Source organism: Pteronotus mesoamericanus, unplaced genomic scaffold (genome assembly GCF_021234165.1).
Source record: "Pteronotus mesoamericanus isolate MK-2021 breed Mesoamerican mustached bat unplaced genomic scaffold, CSHL_Meso_final contig_75, whole genome shotgun sequence".
In the NCBI taxonomy this organism is placed as follows: Eukaryota; Metazoa; Chordata; class Mammalia; order Chiroptera; family Mormoopidae; genus Pteronotus; species Pteronotus mesoamericanus.
This window is the reverse complement of record NW_026555249.1, coordinates 6,102,251-6,127,155: the sequence shown is the minus strand read 5'-3', so window position 1 is coordinate 6,127,155 and position 24,905 is coordinate 6,102,251. Positions and strand designations below refer to the sequence as shown.

General features: G+C 41.4%; 3 protein-coding genes across 3 annotated transcripts in view; 1 reads left to right on the top strand and 2 right to left on the bottom strand.

The window, feature by feature from the left end:
• Positions 1–210: 210 nt before the first annotated feature.
• On the bottom strand, positions 211–9,386 carry BRIX1 (biogenesis of ribosomes BRX1). Its single transcript, XM_054583929.1, has 10 exons — positions 8,975–9,386; positions 5,743–5,854; positions 4,616–4,659; positions 3,013–3,083; positions 2,698–2,747; positions 2,520–2,593; positions 2,312–2,362; positions 2,059–2,160; positions 976–1,104; positions 211–719 (listed from the first exon to the last, which is right to left on the bottom strand). Exons 1-10 carry the CDS (start codon positions 9,131–9,133, stop codon positions 450–452), a joined length of 1,062 nt encoding a protein of 353 aa, XP_054439904.1. The 5' UTR covers positions 9,134–9,386; the 3' UTR covers positions 211–449.
• RAD1 (RAD1 checkpoint DNA exonuclease) lies at positions 9,283–16,594 on the top strand. The gene is made up of 6 exons (XM_054583930.1): positions 9,283–9,429; positions 9,815–10,053; positions 10,972–11,080; positions 12,440–12,698; positions 14,545–14,643; positions 14,971–16,594. The coding sequence occupies exons 2-6, from the start codon at positions 9,859–9,861 to the stop codon at positions 15,152–15,154; spliced, it is 846 nt and encodes a 281-aa protein (XP_054439905.1). The 5' UTR covers positions 9,283–9,429; positions 9,815–9,858; the 3' UTR covers positions 15,155–16,594.
• Positions 16,595–19,936: 3,342 nt separating this feature from the next.
• TTC23L (tetratricopeptide repeat domain 23 like) overlaps positions 19,937–24,905 on the bottom strand; it is a 32,370-nt gene continuing 27,401 nt past the window's right edge. The window contains 1 exon segment of the mRNA XM_054583994.1: positions 19,937–20,049. Within this exon segment, the coding sequence (XP_054439969.1) occupies positions 19,937–20,049 (113 nt within the window).

Here is a 24,905-nt window from a genome sequence, read left to right as displayed (position 1 = left end):
GGAGAAAACCAGATCAGGGATTGGCTTTTCCAAGGTTTCATTAATTAGTGACTCAGGGACTCAACTATCAGTTACGATGCTTTCCTTCCTATGACTCAACCCTTACTTTACAATCCAAAACTATGCTCTCAAAGTGCCTGACGCTCTGTTTTACAAATAATGACCCAATAAATCTGTTTAAATTTCAGCTTTGCTAAACCAAAATTTTCATCCAAGAGGGCAGGACTCAACCTTAAGTGTTCTAAACCAAATAAACTTTGAAAAAACAAAAGTTGATGAGTTCTGGTGATATTTTATTTAGAAAAACATAGCACTGAAGCTGCAAGATATTAATTTTTTCTTTTAAATGCCACACTAATTAGATGTAAGACAGTCCTGAATAATAAAAGTATTTACACATTGCATACAAAATAAATATAAAATAACTGAAAAGTTAGTTATCCAGTGATTCATTTTGCATTCCTGCTGTTCATCTTCTGTTTCATTTTTCTTTGCCTTTTGTAAACCCTCTTCTTTCTTGCTTTCAAGTCGACTTTTGGCTCTGGTTTTACCCACTGTATTTCTATCGGCTTTTCCTCAGCTGGTGTAACAAAAACATCTGCAGTGGGATCATGTGGAACAATCGTCTTTGGTTCTTTCTTCTTCAGTTTCTGCACCTCTTTAACTTGCTGCTTCTCTTTGTATTTTGCAGCTGTCATGGATCTTATGATACGCCGATGCTAGAAATAAAACAAAAAAATTACATGCTTCTGAAATACAAATAGACATTTTATATATGGCAAGTACATTAACTTATGAACGAACCTTACTTTTCTTAATCCCAAATCGTTAGGAAAAAATAGTAATTTGCAAGAGTGCATGCTGCAAAACCAAAGTTCAGTTTCACAGTTAACAGAACAGTAATTACTTGACAGAATTATTTTCGCCAGAGTTCTGGGACCAAGTTCTAGACCACAACCAACAGAAACAGCTTACCATGTTTGGTGACTGGTAGTGAGGATTTTCATATAAAGTTGGTCCTCCGAAACTTCCCTGGAAAATCTTTATGAGATTTAAGACAAAACGAGGTCCTATTTCTACAAGAGCTGCATCTTCTTCTATGATCTTTAATAAAAAAGAAACATTTCATTTTGGTTTCGATATACCACCTAAAAGGTATAATGGCTATAACCTTGTTTTGAGTGTGCCCAAAAAAACTGAAAATAAAATTAAGGTGGCGATGAAAAGCGCCAAACCACCAGTATGGATTAGTGACAGGCCGTTGTCACGGGGAATACCAAGGTTTTTCAAAATTGAGTAGCTTGAATTTGTTACAGTATCTTGCTTCTCATAATGCATGGATTCTTGAAAACCTGTGGTTAAATTTTTAAAAGTGCAACTACTGTAACAAAATGTGAAGCACAGCTATAGGGAACCCTTTAAAAATTTTAAATCAATCTCTACATAGCTTTTATAAACCTAATTCAAATGAAATGAAAGGTATATAAAAGTACAGTACATGGTCAAACTTACTTTTGAATAGCTACCCATTGAGGCAACTTCTGAACTACAAACATCAACACTGTATATTCGTTCAGATATGTCTTCCCTCAGAGGTTGAGAAGGGAGTATGTTTAACTCACTTTACAAGGTATCCAATGTCATAGCACATGAAAAGCCCAGTTTGCTTTGTGTGCTATCTAAATTTTGTCTTGATGTTCTCTGCCACCTCACCTCTCTGCAGGTTTATTATTATCCTGCCAACTTCCTTCTTCAAGATTTCCATAATCACCTCTCCTGATTTGAGTCACTGTGTGACTCATCTAATAGTTCTCATTAAATGCCTTCTACAGAGGTTATGTTTTTCTGAGTCTTAACCACCCACCTCCTGCCCCAGGTTAGAACCTTGTGAGAGAAACTTATATTTTACTATATACTTTACAGCATCCAACACAAATTTGGAACTCAATTACTTCATGGATCTTCAGACTATTCCTTTTTTTAAAAGAACTAAATATATAGTGGCACTGTTTGTCCTAATTTATTTCAAAGTATAACTAAAAATTAATTAAAGCTAACCTGAAAGTTCCGAAACCATATCCTATTATCCAAAATAGTGAAAGTAAACACATGGTCCACAAATGGTTGGCTTTTGGGATGATACCGTGGTGTACTGAAGATCTATTAAAAAAAAAAAAAGGAAAAGATATGTTAGCTCCTTATTCTATGATCCAAAGTGTTTTAGTTTTAGATTACCGAGTTAAGAAAGAGTCCAAAGGAGGATATCAATTTATAATATATTATCAGAAATACATTCTGGAAAGATATTTACCTGAATTAAGAGTTCTTTTAACAAAGCGTAATGTGATAATTCATCAAAAGTCTATAAAAACAAAGTGAATATATTATTTGACAACAGCAAAGTGCTTTTTTTAAAACTGTCTTTTATGTTAACTAAATTGACTCATACAGCCATGTCCACGAAGAACCGCCATGCAGAGGAATAAAGTCAGGCTTCATATACTGAATGAAAAACTTACAGGGTCAAAAGACAAAAGGGGCCGAGAGCCTTTCAAACAGTTTCCAGTCAGCTTTAGTTCAGCCAGGGTATGAACTAGAAAAATTATAACAACAACAAAAGAAATCGTTATAATTTTGGCAAAATTATCCCAAAAGTTTTTCAATTTTCTCATAAAATTTTAAATTGAGTCAACTTACTATTTTGAACTAGAAATTTAGCAGATGGTCCATGAGGTGAATTTGAAAGCCTGAAAAATATAAAGGAAGGTTTTTCTATAAATCAGAATTTAGAATGTAGAAAATGTTTACTTTCTCTTTACAGCTAAAATATACTATAACGTGCTCGTAATAGTCATATATCTTTCTTTAAAGGTTTTAACTTCTATGAGTTTACTTCATCCCTTGGCCCTGTCTTTTTATAAAAAAAGACTGAAAGGAATCTCTAAGAGAACAAAGAATAAACCCACTTAAAAGGACAATTCCACCCAAATCTTTCTTAATACATTCTCTTACCACATATAGAGATCCTGTTTCTTCTTAGCTTCAAAGTAGATACATTTATTGCAGTTTTTCATTTCACAAACCTAAATGGAGCAAAATATAGAAAAATGAAGTAGATAATAAAATGAGATCTAAAGCAACTCAATGGATGTAATCCCTACACATTAAATAAAGTATTTAAGCAGATTAATGACCTACAAAGATCTAAATCTAGGTAACTGTATTTAGTCACAGGAAGAAAACTTTCAAATTCCTCTTAAGTGTTCTGCCCAAGGTAAAGTGGATTCTCTGTCTACTCTTTTGGGCCCTGCATTTTAAAGTAAACTGGCATCACTTCTGATTCCTGGGAACCTCTTCTGACCAGTCCTTTGCACAAACTACAAAGACTGGAAACAGATGCCCTAGGGATAAGGCGCACACTGCAGTCAGCCCCACTCATCCTAGGAAAGCACAGTCCTCACAGACCCAAACATATCCCTTATCGTGGTTATTCTGATTGTTAACTGTTTTGTTTTCTTCATTTTAAGGGTCTTTTTTCTCCCTCATTTACACTCTCATTCCTGTGCTTTAGTTACGTAAAATCATTAAGGAATTAGTGAAAAAGCAGAAGTATACAAAAACTATTTTAAGTTGAATTAAACTTCAACATCTTGAAGGCTACAAAGTCACACTTGAGAAATACACAATAGCAATACAGGAGTAAAGTCTGTACTACTGTAGTATTCGTAACTATCTGATACAGTGTTCAGAAACTCTTAACCTAGCAACTGAAAAAAATTCACAGGTCCAATGTTTTTCTTGCTGGTCTTAGAACAAACATAGCAACACCACGCTCCTGTGTTCCCTTGAAATCCTAACACTTGGTAACAGCCGGCCTCCCCTGGTAGAAGGCCAGCTCCACCATGCCAGGGGCGTGGTTCTGTGAAACACTGCTTCCACTGCATGCAGAGTAATGCCAGGATACAGCAGAGGTTCAAAATTTGTGCTAAGTGAATAAAAGTCTAACAGCTAAAAGAATTAATCCTTCGAAATTCTTCTCAGTTTTTAAAAATCTACTTTTAAATGTAGGGTTAAAATCAGGGCACAAGACTAGGTTGCAGACTTGGTCCCTGGTCAGGGCGCATACAGGGGCAAGTAATTTGTTTCTCTCCCTCTTTCTTTCTCTTTCCCTTCCCTCCCCTCTCTCTAAAATCAAGAAGCATGTCCTTGGGTTAGGATTAAATATGTATTTTTTAATGAGTTTTTTTATTTTATATCTGTTGACTGATAACTTTTATGTGTACCCAAGTATGCATTTTGCACTATACATTAGTGTTACACATAAAGAGAAAAAATGATTACGTTCTCGTCAAGAAATATCAATAATGCTTGTTGAAACAAGGTAAATATAAGATCAAGAAATAATATATACCGAAGCACCAAACTATACGATGTAGACAGTACTATTGAAATTTAGAAGGTAGATTATTGAAGATTTAATAAAATGTATTTTTTACTAAAAAATAGTGAAAGTCATTGAATAATTGCCTTTTTAAAATGAAGTATCTTTAGTGTTCTACAATATTTTGTTTCTAAATATCATTCCCAGAATATTTTAAAGACTTTCTAAAATTACCTCATTAATCACAAATAACTTATCTTTACGATCCATTTTAGTATCTAGAGAGAAAAAAGAAAAAGCAAATAAACAAAAGATTTCAAAGCACCTTCAATCAAATCATACATGCTTTCTAGAAAATTATTTTTAAAATCTTCAGTTTAAACAAGTTTATTAATATTCAAAATGATTAGATCGGAAAACACAGGACCTCTTTAAAAATTTTGATTCTTTTTAAATGTAAAAACGAACAATTAAAAAGTCCTGAAGAATTATAAATAATGATGTAAGCGGTGTTTCCTCAGGATTTATTCTGTGTATCTTTTTCAAAAGTGGAAAAATTCTCACAACTGAACACTATGTTCCAGGACTCCAGTTTAAGAACACTCAAATTAAACTTTGAAATGGTGAAAATTTAGTTATGAATCACAGTTGCCAAAGGACACTAAGTCAAAAAATTCATTTTTGATTATCACAGGAAAAACCAACACAAATTAAAACTCCTCTTATTAGTTTCAGAGATCTGCAGACAGACAGCAGACCCCAGGGAATAGCGATCTAAAGAACCAAGTTATTACCGAGTTGAAACAAAAAGCTTCTCCCGGCCCAGGTGCGAAGGCGGCACAAGGGCTCTGTCCCCAGCTGCGAACTCAGCACTGGACCGTACTCCTCACTTGTTGGTAGGCTCCCCCACTGCTCAAAAGGCTAGCCCGGCATTGAGGAGGCTGAGCCCCAACTTAAGGACTCCTGAAATCCTATTCCAGGGCCATTAATTTTTAAGTAAGGACAGTTTTTGTTTGTGTTTTTAATGCAAAAAGCAACACATGGCAGTCCTGAATCATTTAAAAGACAAGCCATGACCTAAAAGAGAGCATACGATGAAGGTATTTCTGGACCTTCAGGGATGTTTCAGTAATTAAGATAGCCCTGTTTAAGAAAGAGAGAGAATGCTTCATAAATCTTGCAAAGCATTTCTGACAAAATGTTAACTGGAGAAATCTTGGCACTGAAAACAATACACACTTCTGAGGAAGAGTAGTGGTTCGTTACCTCTTAAGACTGAAGAACTGAAGTGTGACTTAAAGTGGAAACATGTAAACAGTCAAGTTTATACACATAAATTTGACAGTATGACTTAAAGGCACCTGCTTTGGAATGAGGCATCAACGTTCTCAAGTCCTGCATTAAATGTCTTGTTCGGAAATTTATTCCTCTGGAAGAAAAGATGAGAATCCGTTCCTTATTTTTCCACCTGCCCTAAAGAAAAAATAAAATGTTGAAAGATTTTTAAATCGCAGAGTGAACAGAACTTGTTTGTTTAAACAAGCCAAATTAGCAAGCCAAACCATCCTGACCTAAACCTTTAATTCGATCTCTCATTAGCATTCTCTGACCCCGCCTGCCAGCCAGAAATACTCTTTGGTTTCTTTCCCTTTTTGATTCTTCCTTCAATCTCTCCAATTCCCCCTCCTGACTCTAACATTCTTTCTTCTTTTTTTATTTTTTATTTTTTAATCTAACGTTCTTTCTTAGCCTCCTATATTTCTGTTCTTTCCAGTAGAGTTCTCATAACCATTCCCATAGCTTCAACTGTCAGCTCTACGGAAAGGTAAAGAACTCTCTCCAGTCCTACTAATCTCAAACTCAGTTCTAGATTACGAAACCTTACATCTGGTAAATTGCCTTGTTAATCTATTTTTCTGAAGATGCCACCGTCATTTCAGCCGCCCGGGCCTTGACTCTTCCATTTGCCCTATTCGCCCGGATGAGCACTACTAAATGCGGTCAATTTCTCTTTGCAACAATATTTAATCCTTTGCTATTCCCACTTCAGACCCTTACAGCCTGGCGAGCCTTCCCAGCCAGGAGCTCCTCCAACGGGGAGCTGAGCAGCACCAGCTTAACCTTAGAGGCAGCTCCCAGCACATCCTACCTCCCAGGTTTTTCTAATCAGAAAAACAAAGTCCAAAATGATGTAGCTTTAACACTGGATGCTAAAATACATTTATATTTTCACCTCATATTGTCCCAAATCACCCCTACACTTTAGCCAACCTGGCTCTATTTTTTGAATTTTCAGAATTTCCTACACTTTAACACCTCTCATCAGTTTTGTCCCTCTCTCTTATATTGTTCCCTCTCATTTTTCAAAATAGTTTAATGTATTTTACCAGGAAACTTACAAGAACAGCACAGAAAACCACCATTGGAAAATGCATACTTGCATGAAGGACAACTCAGAAAGGTGTGATGAATGCATGGAATCTACTGCATGATAAAAATGCTACAAACACCATGTGGTTGCCATCAATAAGAAATTTATTTGTTTAAAAAAAAAAACCCCAAATGCTAGCATTGTCCAGAAAAATTTAATAGGTCTATTTATATTATGAAGTTGAACTGCTGAAACCTGTTCACTGAAACATGATGACTTTAATGCTTTATCTCCCCACACTTATATTAAAGTCATATACAAACAAAAATGCAAAAACTGCCAATACCTGATTTCTTTCCCCTATTTTCCACCTGCAATCATATACTAATGTACCTTTTGACCCCATGGAAAAAGAATATAGCTAACATTCAGAACTACCAAAAACAGGAAGGAGAGAACTTTATTTTATTTTTTAAAGAATGTTTCCCATCATGGTGTATTCTTAAGCATGTTCTCCACGAACATGGCGTGCCAGCTGGATGTCTTTTGGCATAATTGTTTTGGCTTGGGCAGCACACAACTTGGTGTCTTCATAAAGGCCAACCAGAGAGGCCTCACGGCTTCCTTAAAGCACTAACAGCTTCACTCTGGAAGCACAGATCTGTTTTGAAGTCCTGAGTGACTTCCCATGCTAGATTCTGAAGAGAAGTTTGCAAATCAGAAGTTCGGTGTACTTCTGATCAAGGTCTAATTTCCCCGAAGTGCCAAAGCGCCAGGCCTGTAACCATGGGGTTTCTTCACCCCTCCAGAAGACGGTGAACTCTTTGCAAGCAGCTTTGGTAGCCAGGTGCTTCCTTGGTGCTTTACCACTGGTTGATGTGCAGGCAGTCTGCTTTGTAGGAACCATGGCATAGAGACCTCTTTCCTTCCCCCCTTCTCCTTTGGCTGGAGTTCAAAAAGCTAGAGGTGGCACCGGTGTTAGAAAGCAACAGCAGTTGCAAACATCCCTCTCATTTTTGAATATCGAAATTCTGCCCTTACTTTGAGATCCGGCTCAAAGGCTAAATAATTCCTTCATGATCCCTCACCCTATTATCCTAGGGTAAAAGTAATCTCTACCTTCTGCACGTCAATAGAATTGTTCATATCATGACTCAGATCATTGATGCTATCATATTTCTTTGTAGGTCCTTACAGCGAGAGAGCACTAACATTTACTGAAAATCTACTAGATTCTCCACCAAAAGTTCATCACATTTCCTTCCTCTTACTATGCAGATGAGAAAAGAGCTCGAGATCTCGCTGTTAATTAATAGTAAGACTAGAATTACACTCATCTTTCATTCCTCAGAGCTAATTCCCTTCCTAGCGTTTGCCACCACACCACTCTGGGTCATTTAGCTGTCACTCACTGTGCACTAGAGTCCCATGTTAAGCTGGGGGTGGGGGGGTCACAGAAATTAATAAATCAAAGGTGCTGCTTGTCTCCACAGTATTCGATCTAACTTAGGAAGCTCCCAGTTGAATTAAAGTCCAAGCACTCGTGTTCACCTTCTTTTGAACAAAGACCATCAACTTGTATGAATTGTTAGTTTCCTTCTAAACTACAACATTTTAGAAGGAAGAACGAGGTCACGTTCTAGTTTTGCAACCCCAAAGCAGGGGAAACCTAACTTCGTATAGCGCCTGACACGGCAAAAGTCTGATGAATGCCGGTGAAACTCATACTATCTACTCTAGCTTCCGTTATCCCTTGACAGTTAAACATCAAACAAGTCAAAGTCCTAATTCCAAAAACAGTACCTTTTTAATGGGCCGCATAACAAGCCTCAGGATCCCTAACTGACAGTAGTTGACTATAAAAGAACACGAGAATACCTGCCTCTGTTAAGGGGTATAACAGCCAGAAATAACTTTAAGCGGGGTGGAGGTGGGGTACTGAGGAAACAAAACACTAGAACTGAGCACTCCGTAAGGCGATTTCCCGTGAGCCAGGTAAGACCTCTGAAGGCCGCGCACGGGCGCGGACGGCCGCCTCCAGGAGGGGAACCACGTGCACGAGAATTAGACGTAAATGCGGTGGCCAATCCGGCCAAAAGCTGACACCCAGCCTCCCATACCACCCGAGCACCTCGGGAATCCGCAGAGCCGCAATTAGGTAACCACAGGGAAGACGCACGAAGTAGCGGCCGCAGGTGAAGCCCGGGAGTAGACCCCTCTACCTTGCAAACGGGGCCTGGGATGCGGTCTCTGTCTTCTTCCTCTGCTTCCTCTGCCTTGTCGCGCTGCTTAGCTGGCGGCTTGGCACCCTTTTCGGTTTTTTTCGGCCTCTTCGCTGGAACTGCCAGGCCTCCACGCTGTTTCCTCTTGGTGGCCGCCATGTTGCTTTGCCGCCTTCGCCGAGGGCCTTCCTTCCGGCACTGCCGCTCGCTCCTCTCTCCGATCTCTGTGGTCCTCCTCCAGCTGTTTCGTGCCTTCTTCCGGTCTCCGCCGTGCTGCACGCTTGCCTCTCTAGGCCTCGCCTAGCTCTATGGTGACGGTGGCCGAGGTGGGCCGCCGATCTGAAAAGAGCGGCGGGAGCTGTTCCACTTCCTTCGAGTTTCTCGGGGAGCTGCTGCTCGCTTCCCCAGGGACCTGGTTGGGAAGGGCTCCTAGGCGTCCAGATACCCCCGCAAAGGTAGGGTTTTCGCGCCTCGGGATCCCGGGACCAGTAGACAGATGCCGCCCCGAGGCGAGCGAGTGAGCTAGGTGGGCTGGGACTCAAGGTGGCCCTTCTAAGGACTCGGCGTCTGTCCCCTGTTCTATTAAGAGGCAGGGTGGGGGTGCTGAACGGCCCCGACGTGACCCCAGTTTGACGTGGCGAAAGTAGCCCCAAGGAGAACTACCTCTTTGGTTACCTATGTTCATGGTTCACAATTTGCCCTGTATTAGTGTCGTCTTATTAAAGACGAGGAATCCGTCGTTAATCTCCCCAAAGTTGCAATTAAGTGGCAGAGGTGGGGTTCCGTCCCTGGTCGGCCAGGTCCCCGCCGTGGCGGGGGTCTGACTGTGCGTCTGCCCAGGTGGTTCGGCGCCCGGGCGCCCCTCGTCCGGCCGTGCGGGGACCATGCCGCTCGTGCCCCAGCGGGCCCCCGAGCAGAGCGATTGCGGCCTGGTGGCCAGCCTCGACAACGTCAGGAACCTCTCCACCGTCCTGAAGGCCATTCATTTCCGGGAGCATGCCACGTGTTTCGCTACCAAAAATGGAATCAAGGTGACCGTGGAAAACGCCAAGTGTGTGCAAGCGAATGCCTTTATTCAGGTACGTAAGGGACGCCCGTAAGCCAGGGACGCAGGGTGTTCCTCGTCCAGGCCAGTGAATTCCTAAGGTCTTCGTAGACGTCATTGAACTTAAGTCATTTTTTTTTCTGTGCTGGTAACATTCTTTTCCCTTGTTGTTTTACAGAGGTAATGATTAAGAATAATAATGTCTAGGATGTATTGAGTCCAGACACTCTTGTGTTTTATACATTTAACTCACTTAGGCCTCACAATAGTCCTAAGAGGTAGGCTCTGGCATTACTCCCATTTTACAGATGTGGAAACTGACGCACGGTTAAGGGATTAAACAGTAAGTGAGAACCCAGAACATTTGTTTCCAGAGTATATGCTCTTTACCGCTACCTCTTTATAAAAACATACTTTTTTTGCTTCTATTGGTTACAATATAATCTCCGTTCTTACAAACTCATACCTGTATGGTTCAGATTTTAGATTTAATCCAGCGTCTTTTTGAACACCTAAGTGCACAGTATGACCTCAAAGAAAAATAAGACATGGTTCCTGTCTTCAAAAGAAATTGAAAACTATGACTCATGCATTATCACATTGTTTGGCTATTTTCCAAAAGATCTTCCTGTACTGATGGCCCCAAAAGGAGATGGTAGAATCAGGTGGGGGATAGTTTAGATCCAAGAAACCACATGAAGGGCCCTTCACAGGCTTTTGCAGGGGACCAAAACCCTTGTTACACCTTTAACTATTGAGTAGTGCTATTCTAAGGGATGGTAGTTGGAAAAGCTTATGATGTGTTGATTGGCAATCAGAAATGACTTTCATGGAGTTAGCATAATATTGTTTTGGGTTTTTTTTTTTAACATCCAAAGTAAAATCCAGAACCTTATGTGTGAGGTCTCATTCTTCAATGTACTTATTTTTTCATGTTTATTTTTTTCCACAGGCTGGAATATTTCAAGAGTTTAAAGTTCAGGAGGAACCTGTTACTTTTCGAATTAATTTAACTGTCCTCTTAGACTGTTTATCTATTTTTGGATCAAATCCTGTGCCAGGTGAACCATTTTATTATTATAATGACATGAAAGCATTATGAAGAATGGTCAGAAAAAGACCGGAAAAGTTATTAGAATATAAGTAATACAAACATTTCTTCAGCAAATGAATTGCAAATTCATTTTTCAATGGTCACAATAATGGGTTCTGACTTTTTACAATATTAATAGAAAGGTGCTTATGAAGTTCCTTTCATTTTTGCAAAAGTATTTATGTTCATCTTTTTTCAACTTACAAAGCTGTTAAACTGATCAAAAGACTTTGAACTTGTGTTAAATATCTTCAACATTGTGAAAACATGTTTTAATTGCTTCTTTTTCCTAACTTGTCCAGAATTACAGTTAGTGGTAGAGAAAACAGAAACCAATTCTCCTGACTCCCAGTTTACTGCATTCAGATTTTTTTCCTTTTTTCGTTAACTTCTGTTTATGAATTATGTCTATTTTCATAAATGCTTTCCTTTAAAATATGTATATATTTCATTTCTTTAGGGATTTTTTAAGGAATAGGGAAGTTGGTTGCTGTGACTATAAAACTGCAAGGAATCCCCAGAATAATGATTTTATTTCATAAGAAAGGAATATGAGATTAGCTAGGGAAAATTCACTTAAGATTGTCTGGAAAATATATTTTAATTTTACACATACAATTCCATTAATATTAATTACACATTTTCTAATGCAGCTGGTTTTCCGTAACAGCATCTGCCTTCCCCGCTTCCTCACTGTGGCTCTCCCTCCTTCAGGGAGGGAGGGGAGCGGGAGTGTCCTATCAAATTCCTCTTCCTGTCTGGTGGTTTGCCGTGTTAAAACCCTAACCTCCACTAACCATTCTCTCTTTGTCTCCTAACTTGAAATTAAAATTTGGGGACATGTAAAGAATGTCTCCCAGTAGAAAAGATTGGAAGGATCCTTATAGTGAATACACTGACATTATAGTACAGACAATACCAAAGCAATCTGCTGTTGCACAGATCGGACTTTCAAGAAATAGCGTAGCCTATTCTGCAACAACTCAATGATTTGTACTTCCAGACCATGTAGACTCTACCCTGAAGCTGTGTGTACCTATAATCAATAGGGGTTTTTGGGTTTTTGTGGGTTTTTTTGAGATGTCTTGGCAAGCCGGAAAATGCTTGCAGGGTTATGTTACATTTCGTTCCCAATTTTCTCTCAATTAGTGTGGGAGTTGTCACCAGGGAAGACGTGACCCTTTCTTGCAGAGAGAGACATACATATGCGCTGGAATTCTAACTGGGCAGACTAGAGTGCTCTTGAGGAGTTCCGTGTATCATTAGAGGAGACGCCCAACACAGAGCTATACAACTAAGTCCAAAGCAAGATTTCTTTCCATTGCAGGGAATTTAACTGCACTTCGAATGTGTTACGAAGGTTATGGTTACCCTTTGATGCTGTTTCTGGAAGAAGGAGGAGTGGTGACCGTCTGTAAAATCAGTACTCAGGAGCCTGAGGAAACCTTGGATTTTGATTTCTGCAGCACCAACGTTGTTAATAAAATTATTCTGCAGTCTGAGGGGCTTCGCGAAGCATTTTCCGAATTGGATATGACAAGTGAGGTCCTACAGATCACCATGTCTCCTGAGAAGCCTTATTTCAGGTACTTGAAGCAAAGTGCTTGTAGCTAACACGGTGCACTCCATCTCCGTGTTTACACATTTGCTAAGGATGCAGGACCTTTAGGATTGTCCGCGCTCCTAGAATGTTCAGAACTTTGGACAGCTTTTAGTCTTACCTCACGCTTTTATTGATCAGGACGCTTAAGCCCCAGGAAGATTAACTCACTGCTTAAGAGCTTCAGAGTTAGCTAGTGCCAGTCTCCTAACTCATAGACCAGGAGTCTTTCATTGTTGTACCACTCAAAGTGTTGTAGATCCACTTACATTGTGAGGGAAACTGGGCTTCACTTTTAGAAAAGGTGTTTGTATTATATGGTATCTTGTTTCTTCCAAGTGAGTACAAGATACAAAAGGAAGTAGATGTTTTCTATTCATGGTTCATTCACTGAGTATCTACTGATTGTCTACTGTGCACATACCTACTTTATTTAGTACTATGAGAAGGAACAGCTTAAAATGAAGGTGAAGAGGAAGTATGTGAAACAGCATAAAGAAACAAAGTTGCATGATATTAAGTACCAAAATAATACACATAGATACTTAGGGAACCAATACCTGAATACTTAGCAAGTATTGGTGGGGTTAAGGGCAGTTTTCAGAGGGAATACAGTATCAGCAACTATCAAGCTGGGCTTGATATTTTGACCCAACAATTTAAGAAATGACAAGATTCTTGTGGGGGTTAGAACCCATTTAGAGAGAGGATTTAAATATTTCTTCTCTTGAAATATTTCAGAATGTTAATGAGTAAAGTGCTTTTTAATATCTACTTTAGGGGAGGTGAAGGCCCTTCTCATGGCATTAGGCAGTTAAAAATTGGGCTCAAGTTCTGTTAAAATGTTAACCAAAGTGGAAATCAGTGGAACCCTACTTAACAATGATATGAATTAAAATTCCAGGCACTTAAGCAGTGTTTTAGAGGAGCCGCATCTGAAGGATGTCTCTCAGCAGGGCCAACTGGACAGTTCCCGGGTGCCTTCCATCTCCACTGTGGGAAATGGTCTGGTGGTGGGGGATGGGGAGTTGGAATCTTTTTCTGTGTGTGTTAAGTTTGAGGTGCCTGTGACACGAGAAAGTGGTTAGATACAGAGATGTAGAGCTCAGGAGATCGGTCTAGACCGGAAATTTGGGGCCCATCAATCATGGCTGGGCATCAATCATGGCATCAGTCAAGGACGAGATGGCTCAGAGACAAGGTTACATGAGAAGAGAGAAAGGACGGACCCTGTGGAAAACCAGCACTGGGGTCTTCTCTCGTCACTCCTGCAGTACCCCGCAGGGTGCCCGCCCAGTGCAGACAGTCGGCGTGTTCTTGCAGATTAAGTAAACATACGAACATTTATAAATTGTCTGCTCACATACTGCTCATATTACCAAGCGAGGAAAACCATAAAACAGCCTGAAGAGCAGCCTGAGACACAGAAAAGCCATAATTGCCTGGTGTGGCAGTAAAGGTGGGGAACAGGACCCCAGGTCGGGGTCGGCTGTCACTCCTCAACTTGCTCTCCTCGGCCACACAGCTGTGATTTAAGGATGAGGAAAGGCCAATGTCAGAGCAGGGTCAAGGTAGGAAATTGAGGCAAATGCCTGGCTGCATGGAGACCGGTATTCCTCAACGCGGTTTCCAGGTTGCTGCTTCCCCTGTACACCCACAGCATCCTGTGGGGTCTTCATTGAGGTGGTGGTTCCAGTGTATTGTCAACATTTGTGTACATGTCTGTTTCGTTCACTAGAATGAGCTTCTTACAGAAGTGTTTTCTTTATTTGCATCCTAATGTGGCTTCTTATTGTTGAACCGTGAGTAAATGACCTCATTTTCTCCTGTAGGTTATCCACTTTCGGGAATGCAGGGAGCTCCCACCTTGACTATCCCAAAGACTCTGATCTGATGGAATCATTTCATTGTAATGAGACCCAGGTCAACAGGTCAGTTCTTAATATAGAGCTCACCGTCGATGATGAGGTTAAATACCAGATTTCTTGTACATAAATTTTTAAACTTTCAATCTGTTGACGAGAGTGTAGCATTTTAAAAAATGAATAGTGGGATGCTGGATTTACTGGAGGATTTGGGGTTATAGTGTATAAGTTCTTTTTAATGAAGAAAAAATATTAGCAAGTTAAACAAGTATTGGATTTTTTTGTTAATATTTACTACTCGATAGTTCTTGGCTAATTTTTGTGCTTTTCTTGGAGCTTTGAGCACTGCTTTAAGTGTGTGCAAATAACGGCTTTTTATTTACTCTTCTACAGATACAAGATTTCTCTACTGAAACCGTCTACAAAGGCGTTAGTCCTGTCTTGTAAGGTGTCTATTCGGACAGATAACCGAGGATTCCTCTCACTACAGTATATGATTAGAAATGAAGACGGACAAATATGTTTTGTGGAATATTACTGCTGCCCTGACGAAGAAGTTCCCGAAGCTGAATCTTAAGTATGGCAATACACTGTGACATCTATCAGGACATTCATGACAGGTCATGTTCTCATGCTTCATGATTTCGTACTGGATTTCCAAAGGGAAGAAGCATGGAAGAGACAGGAGCGCGGTCCCTTACCCTCAAGCCACTGTGTGTGGTCACGTCACAGGTTATCCAGTTCCGGACCATCCGGCGGTTCGGGCTTTGAACTCATGGGAATTATTATGAGCCAAGATGAATAAATTATATATGTATTCTATTTAAGTAGGACATTTCAAAAGTCTGAAAATTTAAAATTTGATGGGGCTGTATATGAAATGTTCTTTTATTTATTTACTGTTAGAAAAATGAAAGGCATATGGGCCTTGCTTATTAGTTTGAATTCTGGAAAATACATCTTTTTTAAAAAAAGATTTTATTTATGTATTTTTGGAGAGGGGCGGAAGGGGAAGGAGAGGGAGAGAAACATTGATCAGTTGCCTCTTGTACTCACCTCGACTGGGGACAAATCCACAGTCCAGGCAGGTGCCCTGACCAGGGATAGAACCAGTGACCTTTCCCTTTGCCAACCAACCAAGCACATCGGTCAGGCCTTCCTTTTGTTGAATTAGGGAATATACATTTTATTTCTTTTTTTTAAAATGAGGCTTTTTTTATTGAGATATAATTGACATACAGCATTATATTAGTTTCAAGTGTACCACATGATTCAAGAGAGAATATATCTTAAAGTGGTGATTCTTGAGGTGCTGTGCCCAGTCCAACACCATCAGCCTCCCCTAGAAACTTGTCAGAGGTTCTGCATGTGGGCCAGCGATCTGTCGTTTAAAAAGCCCCATCTCACCCCTGGAGATTCTGATTTATGCCCAGGTTAGAAAACCACTGAGTTAAAGGATACTTTAAAAAAAAAAAAAAAAAGGCATTTAATTGCGTTGAAGTGATTGATTTTCTATATGATTTCTTCACAAAGTTCTGAAGCTTAGGGATCACCAAACAATTTTGAATAATTACATGATTTTAAAATGTTTTGAAGAACTCTATGAACAAGATATAAAAGTCTTCAGAGTTACAGGTTTTCTTCTTGCTCTCAAAACTGTTCAGTGCAGTAAGTACTTATTAGATACTTTATGTTTTCCTATAAATTTCTCAACCACACTAAGGGGTAGAAAGCCAGTTACGAAGTTATTTTTGCATTTTGTGGGTAATTTGGAATGAACTAATGTGGCATGTAGATAATTCAATAATATAATACTAAAATTATCTGGCTTGTTTTCTAGTAGAAAAATATATATACCTAAAATAAAGTTTCTGGCTCTGGCTGGTGTGGCTTGGTTGGAGCATCGTCCCGTACACCAACGGGTTGGGGGTTCAGTTCCCAGTCAGGGAACATACCTATGTTGTGGGTTGGGGTGCATATCGGAGGCAGCCAATTGATGTTTCTCTCTCCCTCTGTCTCTCTCTCTCTCTTTCTTGCTCCCTCCCCTCCCCTCCTCTTTCTCCAAAGTCAATAAAAAAAATTTTTTAAAGAGTTTAATGAAATTTCTGTACCAGGTGACAACAGCTCACTGTCTCTAGGCGGAAAGGCACCTTTGGCCTTTTGGGTGGGAAGTTCTTATGGGGAAAAACTCATTCCCTTGCAGGGTTCATCTAGCCCCCTGGTCCTTACCTACTAAGGCCAGTCCCTGTGGCCCCTGCTGTTGACGGGGAGCCATTAAATGGGGTTCGCCACAATCCAAGGTTGTATCCGGGATGCCCCCGTGCGACTGCGTTCTCGGAGATGGGTTGGAGAGGGTTGGGGCGCTGGGTTGGAGAGGGTTGGGGCAAAGCGCCGCAGAGAAAGGCTCCTGCAGGACCCCTGTGAACGCTGCCCCCAGCCCCGCGCACAGTCTGGCTGGGGCTCGGGGGAGGGCCTGGTGACTGGCACCCCAGGTGACCTCAGGATGCCTGGCCAGTCCAGAGAAGGGTGAGTTTTTTCAAGTATAGTACATGTTCAAGAAGGAAGTGAATAAATCTAAATGTCCACATATCTTTTGTGTTAACACCAAGAACAGAACAAATTAAAAAATAATTATGAAAATATTTAATCAGTCAACATTTCAAGGACTACAACTTCCCTTGAAATTTAGTAGTGTGTTTATTCAGTTTTTGTTCGCTGATATGTCCAGTACTTAGAACAATGCCTAGCATTTAATAGGCATTCAAGAAATGCTAGATGAAAGAATCTCCACTTTCAGATTATTGTTTAGCACCTCATTAGTCACTATATAACTTCAATTATTTATCTCATAATTTATTTTGACCTAATGTATTTTTAAGTTAAACCTATGAATTGAAAATATAAATTTAATAAGAAAAGTTGACATTTTTGCACATTTAAGACTATTATTTTAGCTGCATCTGTCTTTAACTCTTTAGAATTTAGAAGCTAATGAATGTAATTCTTTACAAATCACCCTAACATCGAGGTGCTAATTTAATACAGAATTCCATATCTACATGTAAAGAATTCCATATCTACATATGTTCTATTTGACCTAAGAATTGACTGGTTTAACTTTGGTCTGGTTGCTATGAAGACCACAAGGGGGCGTGCTTCCTCAGGCAGCGTAGGGACCAAAAATTCGCACCTGGTGTAGGATAACCTTATTTTTAAGACCTTTAGTTTTGCCTTCTTGAAGTTTATTTCATTTCCTTTTCATTAAGATTGTGCTCACCGTGAGTGGGTCAGTAATCTTTTTCCATTTTTAAATTTGTTCCCTGTTTGATGATGTGTTTCCACCTAGAATGGATAACAATGATTCAAAATAATAAAATGATTTGCTAAATTCTTTTTACAATAAAAATCATTCTTGCAACACAGCCATTCCACAAGAAGCCTGGCCCCTGTGGCGCTATCGGGCAGTCCTGGCGGGCGCGGGGGAAGTGGCAGTTGCTGGAGGCCCGCGCGCTCCCGGCTTTTCAGGGCAGCGTCCTCCCCGCCCTTCTCGCCTGTCTTCACGCTGCCTTTCCTTTGTCCCCACCGGAAACAAAATCTCTGGGGTCCTGAGAAACTGGGGAAATGGCACAGGACTTTTTCTTCCCCGAGTTATGTGTCCGTGCTTTCATACCCGTGTTCGGCTGCACGCACCGCAGCAGCAGCAGCAGGTGGCGGCTCTGACACGGGTTCCCTGCTCCGGGGTGACCGGCTAGTGCTCCAGTCCAGCACCTCCCAACCGTGCGCCGCAGGGACGTTCAAACCATGCAGCGCCTGACTAAGTCGGGCACCGACCTGTTTCCCTTAGATCATCAAATAAAAAAATGGCCGCAGGTGTGAATGAGCCAAAATTATATCTATTGTCAGATCGGCAAAACATATATAATTTTGGTGTGGCATAGATTTTTAGTAATTAACGTGTGCCACGAGGTGACAGGTTGAAAATCACTGCTAAATTAAAAATGCCACAGGCAAGTGCAAGTGCTTCTGGTATCCATGTCTTAGACACCACCCAAGGTTTTCACAGTTAGCGGAGCCAATGTTTGAAATGGGTTTTCTTTTGAAATCAACAGTTTGTTGATCCACATAGTAGAAATTAGTTGCAGTTCTCATCGGTACCATTAGAGGTACTCAGGGTGTGGGAGCTCACTAAATTATTTCGGAGTAGTTCCCCATCCTTGCATGAAAAGGAGTCACCTGCTGAGGCCTGTAGCCTGTCCCCTCAGGCCTGGTGCCCGAGGCTTGACCCCTCCATGGTTTTGCTTCCTGCCATTTTGTCCAAGGATTTCTGGTTGCTTCTTGTTGACTGGCCTTGGACAGTTCCATCCCTGGAATATTACGAAGTTCACCGTAGGTGGACTTTCCTGGAAACTGGTGAGTGACCTATGAAGCGGAGAAGTAGGGCTTCACGAAACATTCAGAACAGGGAGAAAAGTTTTTTCTGAATGCTTTCTAATAAGTCTGTTGGAACCTGTATGTAGAACACTTTGATCTGGGTTTGGGCTTTTGTTTTTGTTTTTTTCTAACGGGTCACAGAGATTGTGGGAAAATAGCTACCCTCTTTCACCTTGGAATTTTTAATGCCTGTTGGCTAATTTAGAAGAATGTAAAAGTTGTGTATAACTAACTATATTGGCTCAGGTTTGTTAGAAACATCAGGTATTGGATTGGATTGGATGGGATTATTCAGCTTGCTTGTTCCCATTGAATGGATTTGGAAAATACCTTGGTTTTCATCTATAGTTTTCCAAATGAGAATGCAACTTTATATTAGGTTGTGTTGTGCTGAGCATTATTAGGTAGTTTCTTAAAACTTGGGGATTTCACAAAATAGTAAAATTTTTAAACTTTTTGGACAACATAGTTGTGCCACCTTATTATCTTGTCACACATGACGATAATAAAACTGTACCATTTATTATCACCACCATTTCACAAAACATTTTAACATCAAAGTCTCAGATAATGTATAGTTAGCAACTAGCTGACAATAAAGAAAAACTGGAAATATTAAAAACAAAGTTCAAATGCAAGATCAGGATTGCACCATACATTGTATTTTAAATGTTATACTTTGTGCTATTGTATTGATGTCAGATTCAATTTGGAGATCATAAGACTCTGGAGTCTCACAAAATAGTAAAATTTTTAAAATCTTAGTGCCACCCAAAATAGAGTCTGAATGCTACTTCTTTCTGTTGCTTTGTTTTTATCACTGTCATTCTGAAAATTTGTTTTCAACTGGAGAGTGAAAATGGACACAACTCTTCTAGGCAACTTGAGTTGGTGCAGACAGGGCTAAAATTAGCAGTGACACGCCGAGTTATCGGTTACTAAGCATCGCAGAGACGGTCACGGGAGACGGCTGCTTCCAGCCAGGGCTGCCACCCGAGACCTTGGCCTTCAGCGCCAAGCCCAAAGCATTCTGGGAATTAGCTAAGGGAGAGCGGCCGGTGACAGGAGAAAGCACTAAGTTAATTAGCATGTTGTACTTCTGCCCTAGCCGAACACTGCTCGGTACTATACGTTGAGTACTATTAGGTTTTACAGACTGGACAAGTAACTGAAATGAAACAATTTCTTGAATAAAGTACCAAAGTGCTGTGGATAAGCACTGAGTGATTAACACTTGGATTCCCAAAGATACAGGGTCTTTGAGCTCTATCAAATCAGCTGAGGGAACTAAGAAAGGATGAACAGGGAAAAATAAAAGTTTTTTATAGTGTAAACTCAAATGAATCTGAATTCTCCTTTGTCCTTGAATACACACCAAAAAAAGTAAAGAACATAATTCAAGATTGCTAATTTCTTTTTCTAGATACACACTTGTTCAGAGGCTAAGGGTTTGTTAATTATTTTTTAAATAACCTTTTCTAAAACAAGCCTTTTTATTTTTTTTAATTTTTAAATCCTCGCCTGAGGACGTGTTTATTGATTTTAGAGAGAGGGGAAGGGTAGGAAAGAGAGGGAGAGAAACATCAATGGGACAAATAATCGACTGGTTGCCTCTGACAGGCACCCAGCCCTAGGGGGACCCAAGGGCAAACCAGCCATGTGCCCTTCCCAGGAATCAAACCCACAGCCTTTTGGTTTATGGAGCAGTGCTCCGACCAATTGAGCAACACTGGCTAGGGCAAAACAAGCCTTTTTAATTCAATTTTGTGGGGACAGCAGAGTGGAATGGAAAGAGTAATTGCGCATGATTGAGGAAGTCTGCTTTTTCATTACCAAGCTGACCTTGAACAAGTCGATCTCCCCTGTCCCTAGTTTCTCCATTTTTATGAATCAAAATATCCTTTCTAACATTGTATGTTCAGTAATTCAGATCAGGGCAGATGTTTAAGAAGATTAAACAAAGCCATTTTACTCACCTCAAACAGGCCTTCACTAAAAAGACTTCCAAATACTATATTCCAATATTCACCAGTAAACTACTTAGGTATCGTAGAACGCCTTTAAAAACAAAAAAAAACAAAAAATGAGAGCGAGAGAACTGAAAGGAATGAAATTAGATTTACCAAAGGGAAATGGAAGGAAATGGAGTCGCAGGGACATAAGAAACTAACCTAAACAAAGCATGTGTCTAAAAAAAGAAAAGATTCATTTCCCTCAAAGTGTAGATCAGGATCCCGATTTCGGGCCCTGGTTTTACCTGTGGCCCTGCTGCTGGGTGGACTTTTTTTCCCTGGAGTCCTGAGTTCTGTCTTCGACCTGCCACAGCTCTCAGTGTTGATAGACTACATGCTGTGGGTCAGAATTTTTGTTATCAGTGAGGTCGGCTTTGTTGTTGGCTATCTTGTATAATGGTTTTCTCCTTAGTGATAACAGAAGATCTGGTAAAAGAGAACACCACTAGCGCATGTACAGCAGAACAAAATAACAGAGGTTCGGCTGCCTGCTGCCACAAAAGCCAAACCCGTGGGGCCGGTGCTGGTGAAAAAGGAAAAGGGGCTTTACTCAGGCACTACACAGTCTGGGAGGATGGCGGGCTCTCGCCTCCAAACCTGCTTCCCCTTTCTGCCACGGGTAAAGTCAGCCGTCCTATTTGACTAAAAAAATCTGTTCCACAGAAATATGAGATGTCAAAATTTATGAACAACCTGAGGGTTTTTTGTATGCAAATCCTACTCAAGACTCTGATCCATTCTCTGTCTACTTAGATACAGAGAGCTACCTTGCACTTGAACTTCCTTCTCAGTAAACCAAGAGATCATGTGATTCCAAATTTGGAGCATGGGCACAAAGGAAATCCATTGCCCAGGGGGTCTCATAAAATCAGAGGCGAGCGAAGGTCTGCGTGGCCCTCTGCGGCAGAGGATGCAGCCGGAATCGGGCCGCGGGCCACTCCCTCGACTACCACAAGGTGGCGGGGTTCCCCTGGGCTGGAATTTTCAGAGCACTGAAAGGACACTGATTTCCAGCGTCCTTATTATCTTCTTTGGATGTAACTAATTGTGTCAGGCCGTATGTGTCCAGAGGCTGATAAGCTCTAGCTCACTTCTGAGATGTTTTCACAGCAGTAAACATCTGGTAGCTATTGGGGGTAGCTCTTCATTTTCTAGCCCCTCTCTCCTTTGGCTTTGCACACGGGGTGCAGCTAAAAGGTAATAAAGTCAAAGCCTGGGTTTCAGTAAAAATAGAAATAGCTGTTAGCTCGTGTGTATCACATGATTACCACTGAGCCAGGCACTCTGCTAACTATGTAGGTTTCATCATTCTCACAGCAACACTAAGAGATTGGCCCTACTCTCATCCCCATTCCGTGGATGGGGAAATCAGGATTACACAGAGCTAGAAAGTGGCGGTGCTGGGTTCGAACCCAAGTCTGTCTGTCTCCAGAAGCAGAGCTCTTAACTACCATGAATCATAAAGAAAAATTAGAAAAACAGGATGATCAGTTTCTATGATCAGATAAAATAGTTTGTTGGTGAGACAGTCATTGTTCATAAACACTATGATGTCCTAAAGCGGGGCTCCAATTGTTTACCAAACTACAAACATATTCTTGTACCTTCAGTGCAAGCATGTGCCGCACCCCTTTAAATAAAGCCAAACCTTAGCTAGTTTCTATACTTTGGTTCTGAAGATAATTTAAGTCTTGTTTGCCAAAATTTAAATCACTGGGCATTTCATATATATACTTTTTAAAAATCCATTTATTCTCAACGTGCCAGCGGGGAAGTGCAGTGTGCTATAACAGTTCTGAGAAGCCCTCCAGGAAACGGAGCCGGTCGCTGGCTTGCCCGAGTCTGGTTCCTGCCAGCCCTCCCCTCCCCGACCCTGGGACTCAGCGCCCCCGGCACTGCCCTTCGGGAAATGCGGCCTGGCACCGCAGCCATGAAGAACGTACCTTTTGTTCGATAGGCCATCCTCTGTCATGCCTCCGTGACCTTCCATACAGAGCCCCTTCTCCATGTGGACGAGCCGTTACTCCCCTTGCAGGGAGCCGCTCAGACGTAACCCTCCCTATGGAGTCTTTCCCGGCTCGCACAAACTGTCTCTCCTTTCTGCTCTTGCTGTACAGACTTCTACGCCTGGGCGTGCGCTTCACATTTTCCTTACTTCCTCGCTGTTTGTCTCTCACCCTCGATTGTTTCCTGGAGAGTAGTGACTGTGTTTCATTTCTCTTTATTGCCACCTGCAGCTCTCACTGCACCTGGCCCTTAGTAGGTGCTCACCAGATGTTGTTGAAGGTGAGGCAACTGAGGCTCCGAATGCCTGAGAGACTTAAGGTCACAGAGCTATTTCACAGCAGAGCTGGGATTCATGCAGGAGGGCCTTGACTGGGGGCCACGTTCTTCTGCTACATCTCAACAGCGAAACCATGGCAGAGGCTCCACTTGCCCCGCACCTGACCCCATGGCAGACAATACCAACAAACCAAGCTCCACCAAGCCCAGGCTTTGGCTCTGGGACTTCACGCATCGCTTAGGAAACCACCCACAATGTGGGCCCGTGAGATGGTGTACATTTGCTCTCCTTGCCCTATTCCACTATACCCTCCTAGCCAGACATTTCTGGGGGCTGAGCAGTGCAGCTGTGCAGACAAGATACCCTGAGAGGGTTCTTGGTGGCCTGGCAGCCCCTGTTCCCTTTCACGGAGACCCTAAGCGGGGGCGGGGAAGGGGAGCTGAAGTCTCCTAATCCACCCAATTCCTATAGTTATCCCTCAAATCCTGAGTTTGCGAAGCTGCCACCCCTCGGCAGCTGGGTGCCAGAGCAGATTGTGCCCCCACCCATTCACACACCGAGGTTTGCCCCAGTATCTTTCCTTTAGTTTTGTAGAGGCACGGTGGAAGTGTTCACTAATAAATGACAGGAAAAGAATACAAACACAGCACCCTGGAAGCAACCTAGCTTGTGGAGCAAAAATACGTCCCCCCTAAGGTCCTGGCCAAGACTGGTCTGGCTGACACAAAACTTAGCGAGCATTCCGCCTGTTCTCCTTCTGCCTGCGGCAGTTACCTCTGCAGATCATCGTCCCAAATCCTCCACTTCCCACCACTTTTCTTTGGCTTTCCCTCCCCAGCCCCTTGGCTCAGAATAGGCTGTTCCATTTGTCACAGGACCAAGAGGATGGCAAGTCACTAGTACACGGGCACTGAGGCACCTACCTTCTCTCCTATAAAGAGAAGGGATGGCTTTCCTTGCTCCTGTAGGCGTCTATCACTCGAAACCCACCAAAGTTATACCAACATAATCTTTGGGCCCACAGCTGTCCTCCAGATGGCCAAGAAGGACAAAGATGAAGTTGGTGTTCCATGCTTTCCTGTTTCCAGTAAGTATGGGTACTGGCTGGAGTTGTCAAAATAGCTACTATTTATTGACTGTATACCAGATATGGTACTAAGTGTTTTTTGTGTGTAATCTCATCTATTCTTCATCATGTTTCCAGTTCACAGATACTATTTGAATCCTCACTGGAGAAAACTGAGGCTTAGGATAAATTGCCTAATGGCACGTAGAAAGGGGTGCTGTCTGGATTCAAACAAGATCTGTCTGACTCTAACATCCATGACCTTGACTATATTCTTTAGCAATTAGTATTGTCCAGTAATGGAAGGGGCCACTTTGACAGGTAATGAGGGAGTCCCTGGTTTGGGGAGGTATTTAATCAGGAACTGGGCAAAGAGTAATCTCAGAAGGCCGCTCTGCCAATGCAGCTTGCTCTGATGTTCACGATGACTTTCTGTTTGCCCACTGGCTTCTTACTAGTCATCATTCTCTTTGCATTATCATCAACCTCCTTTCTAATTAGCACATACTATGTGTCAGGCATCTTTCTCAGCAGT

Coding starts and splice junctions, on each gene's coding strand:
- BRIX1 (XM_054583929.1), bottom strand. CDS start 9,133: ATGGCGGCCACCAAGAGGAAACAGCGTGGAGGCCTGGCAGTTCCAGCG. Junction 5,855..8,974: donor TCCCAGGCCCCGTTTGCAAG/GTAGAGGGGTCT, acceptor TTTTTTCTTTAG/GGCAGGTGGAAAAATAAGGA. Junction 3,084..4,615: donor AGTTATTTGTGATTAATGAG/GTAATTTTAGAA, acceptor TGCTCCATTTAG/GTTTGTGAAATGAAAAACTG.
- RAD1 (XM_054583930.1), top strand. CDS start 9,859: ATGCCGCTCGTGCCCCAGCGGGCCCCCGAGCAGAGCGATTGCGGCCTG. Junction 10,054..10,971: donor AAGCGAATGCCTTTATTCAG/GTACGTAAGGGA, acceptor TTTTTTCCACAG/GCTGGAATATTTCAAGAGTT. Junction 12,699..14,544: donor CCTGAGAAGCCTTATTTCAG/GTACTTGAAGCA, acceptor TTTCTCCTGTAG/GTTATCCACTTTCGGGAATG.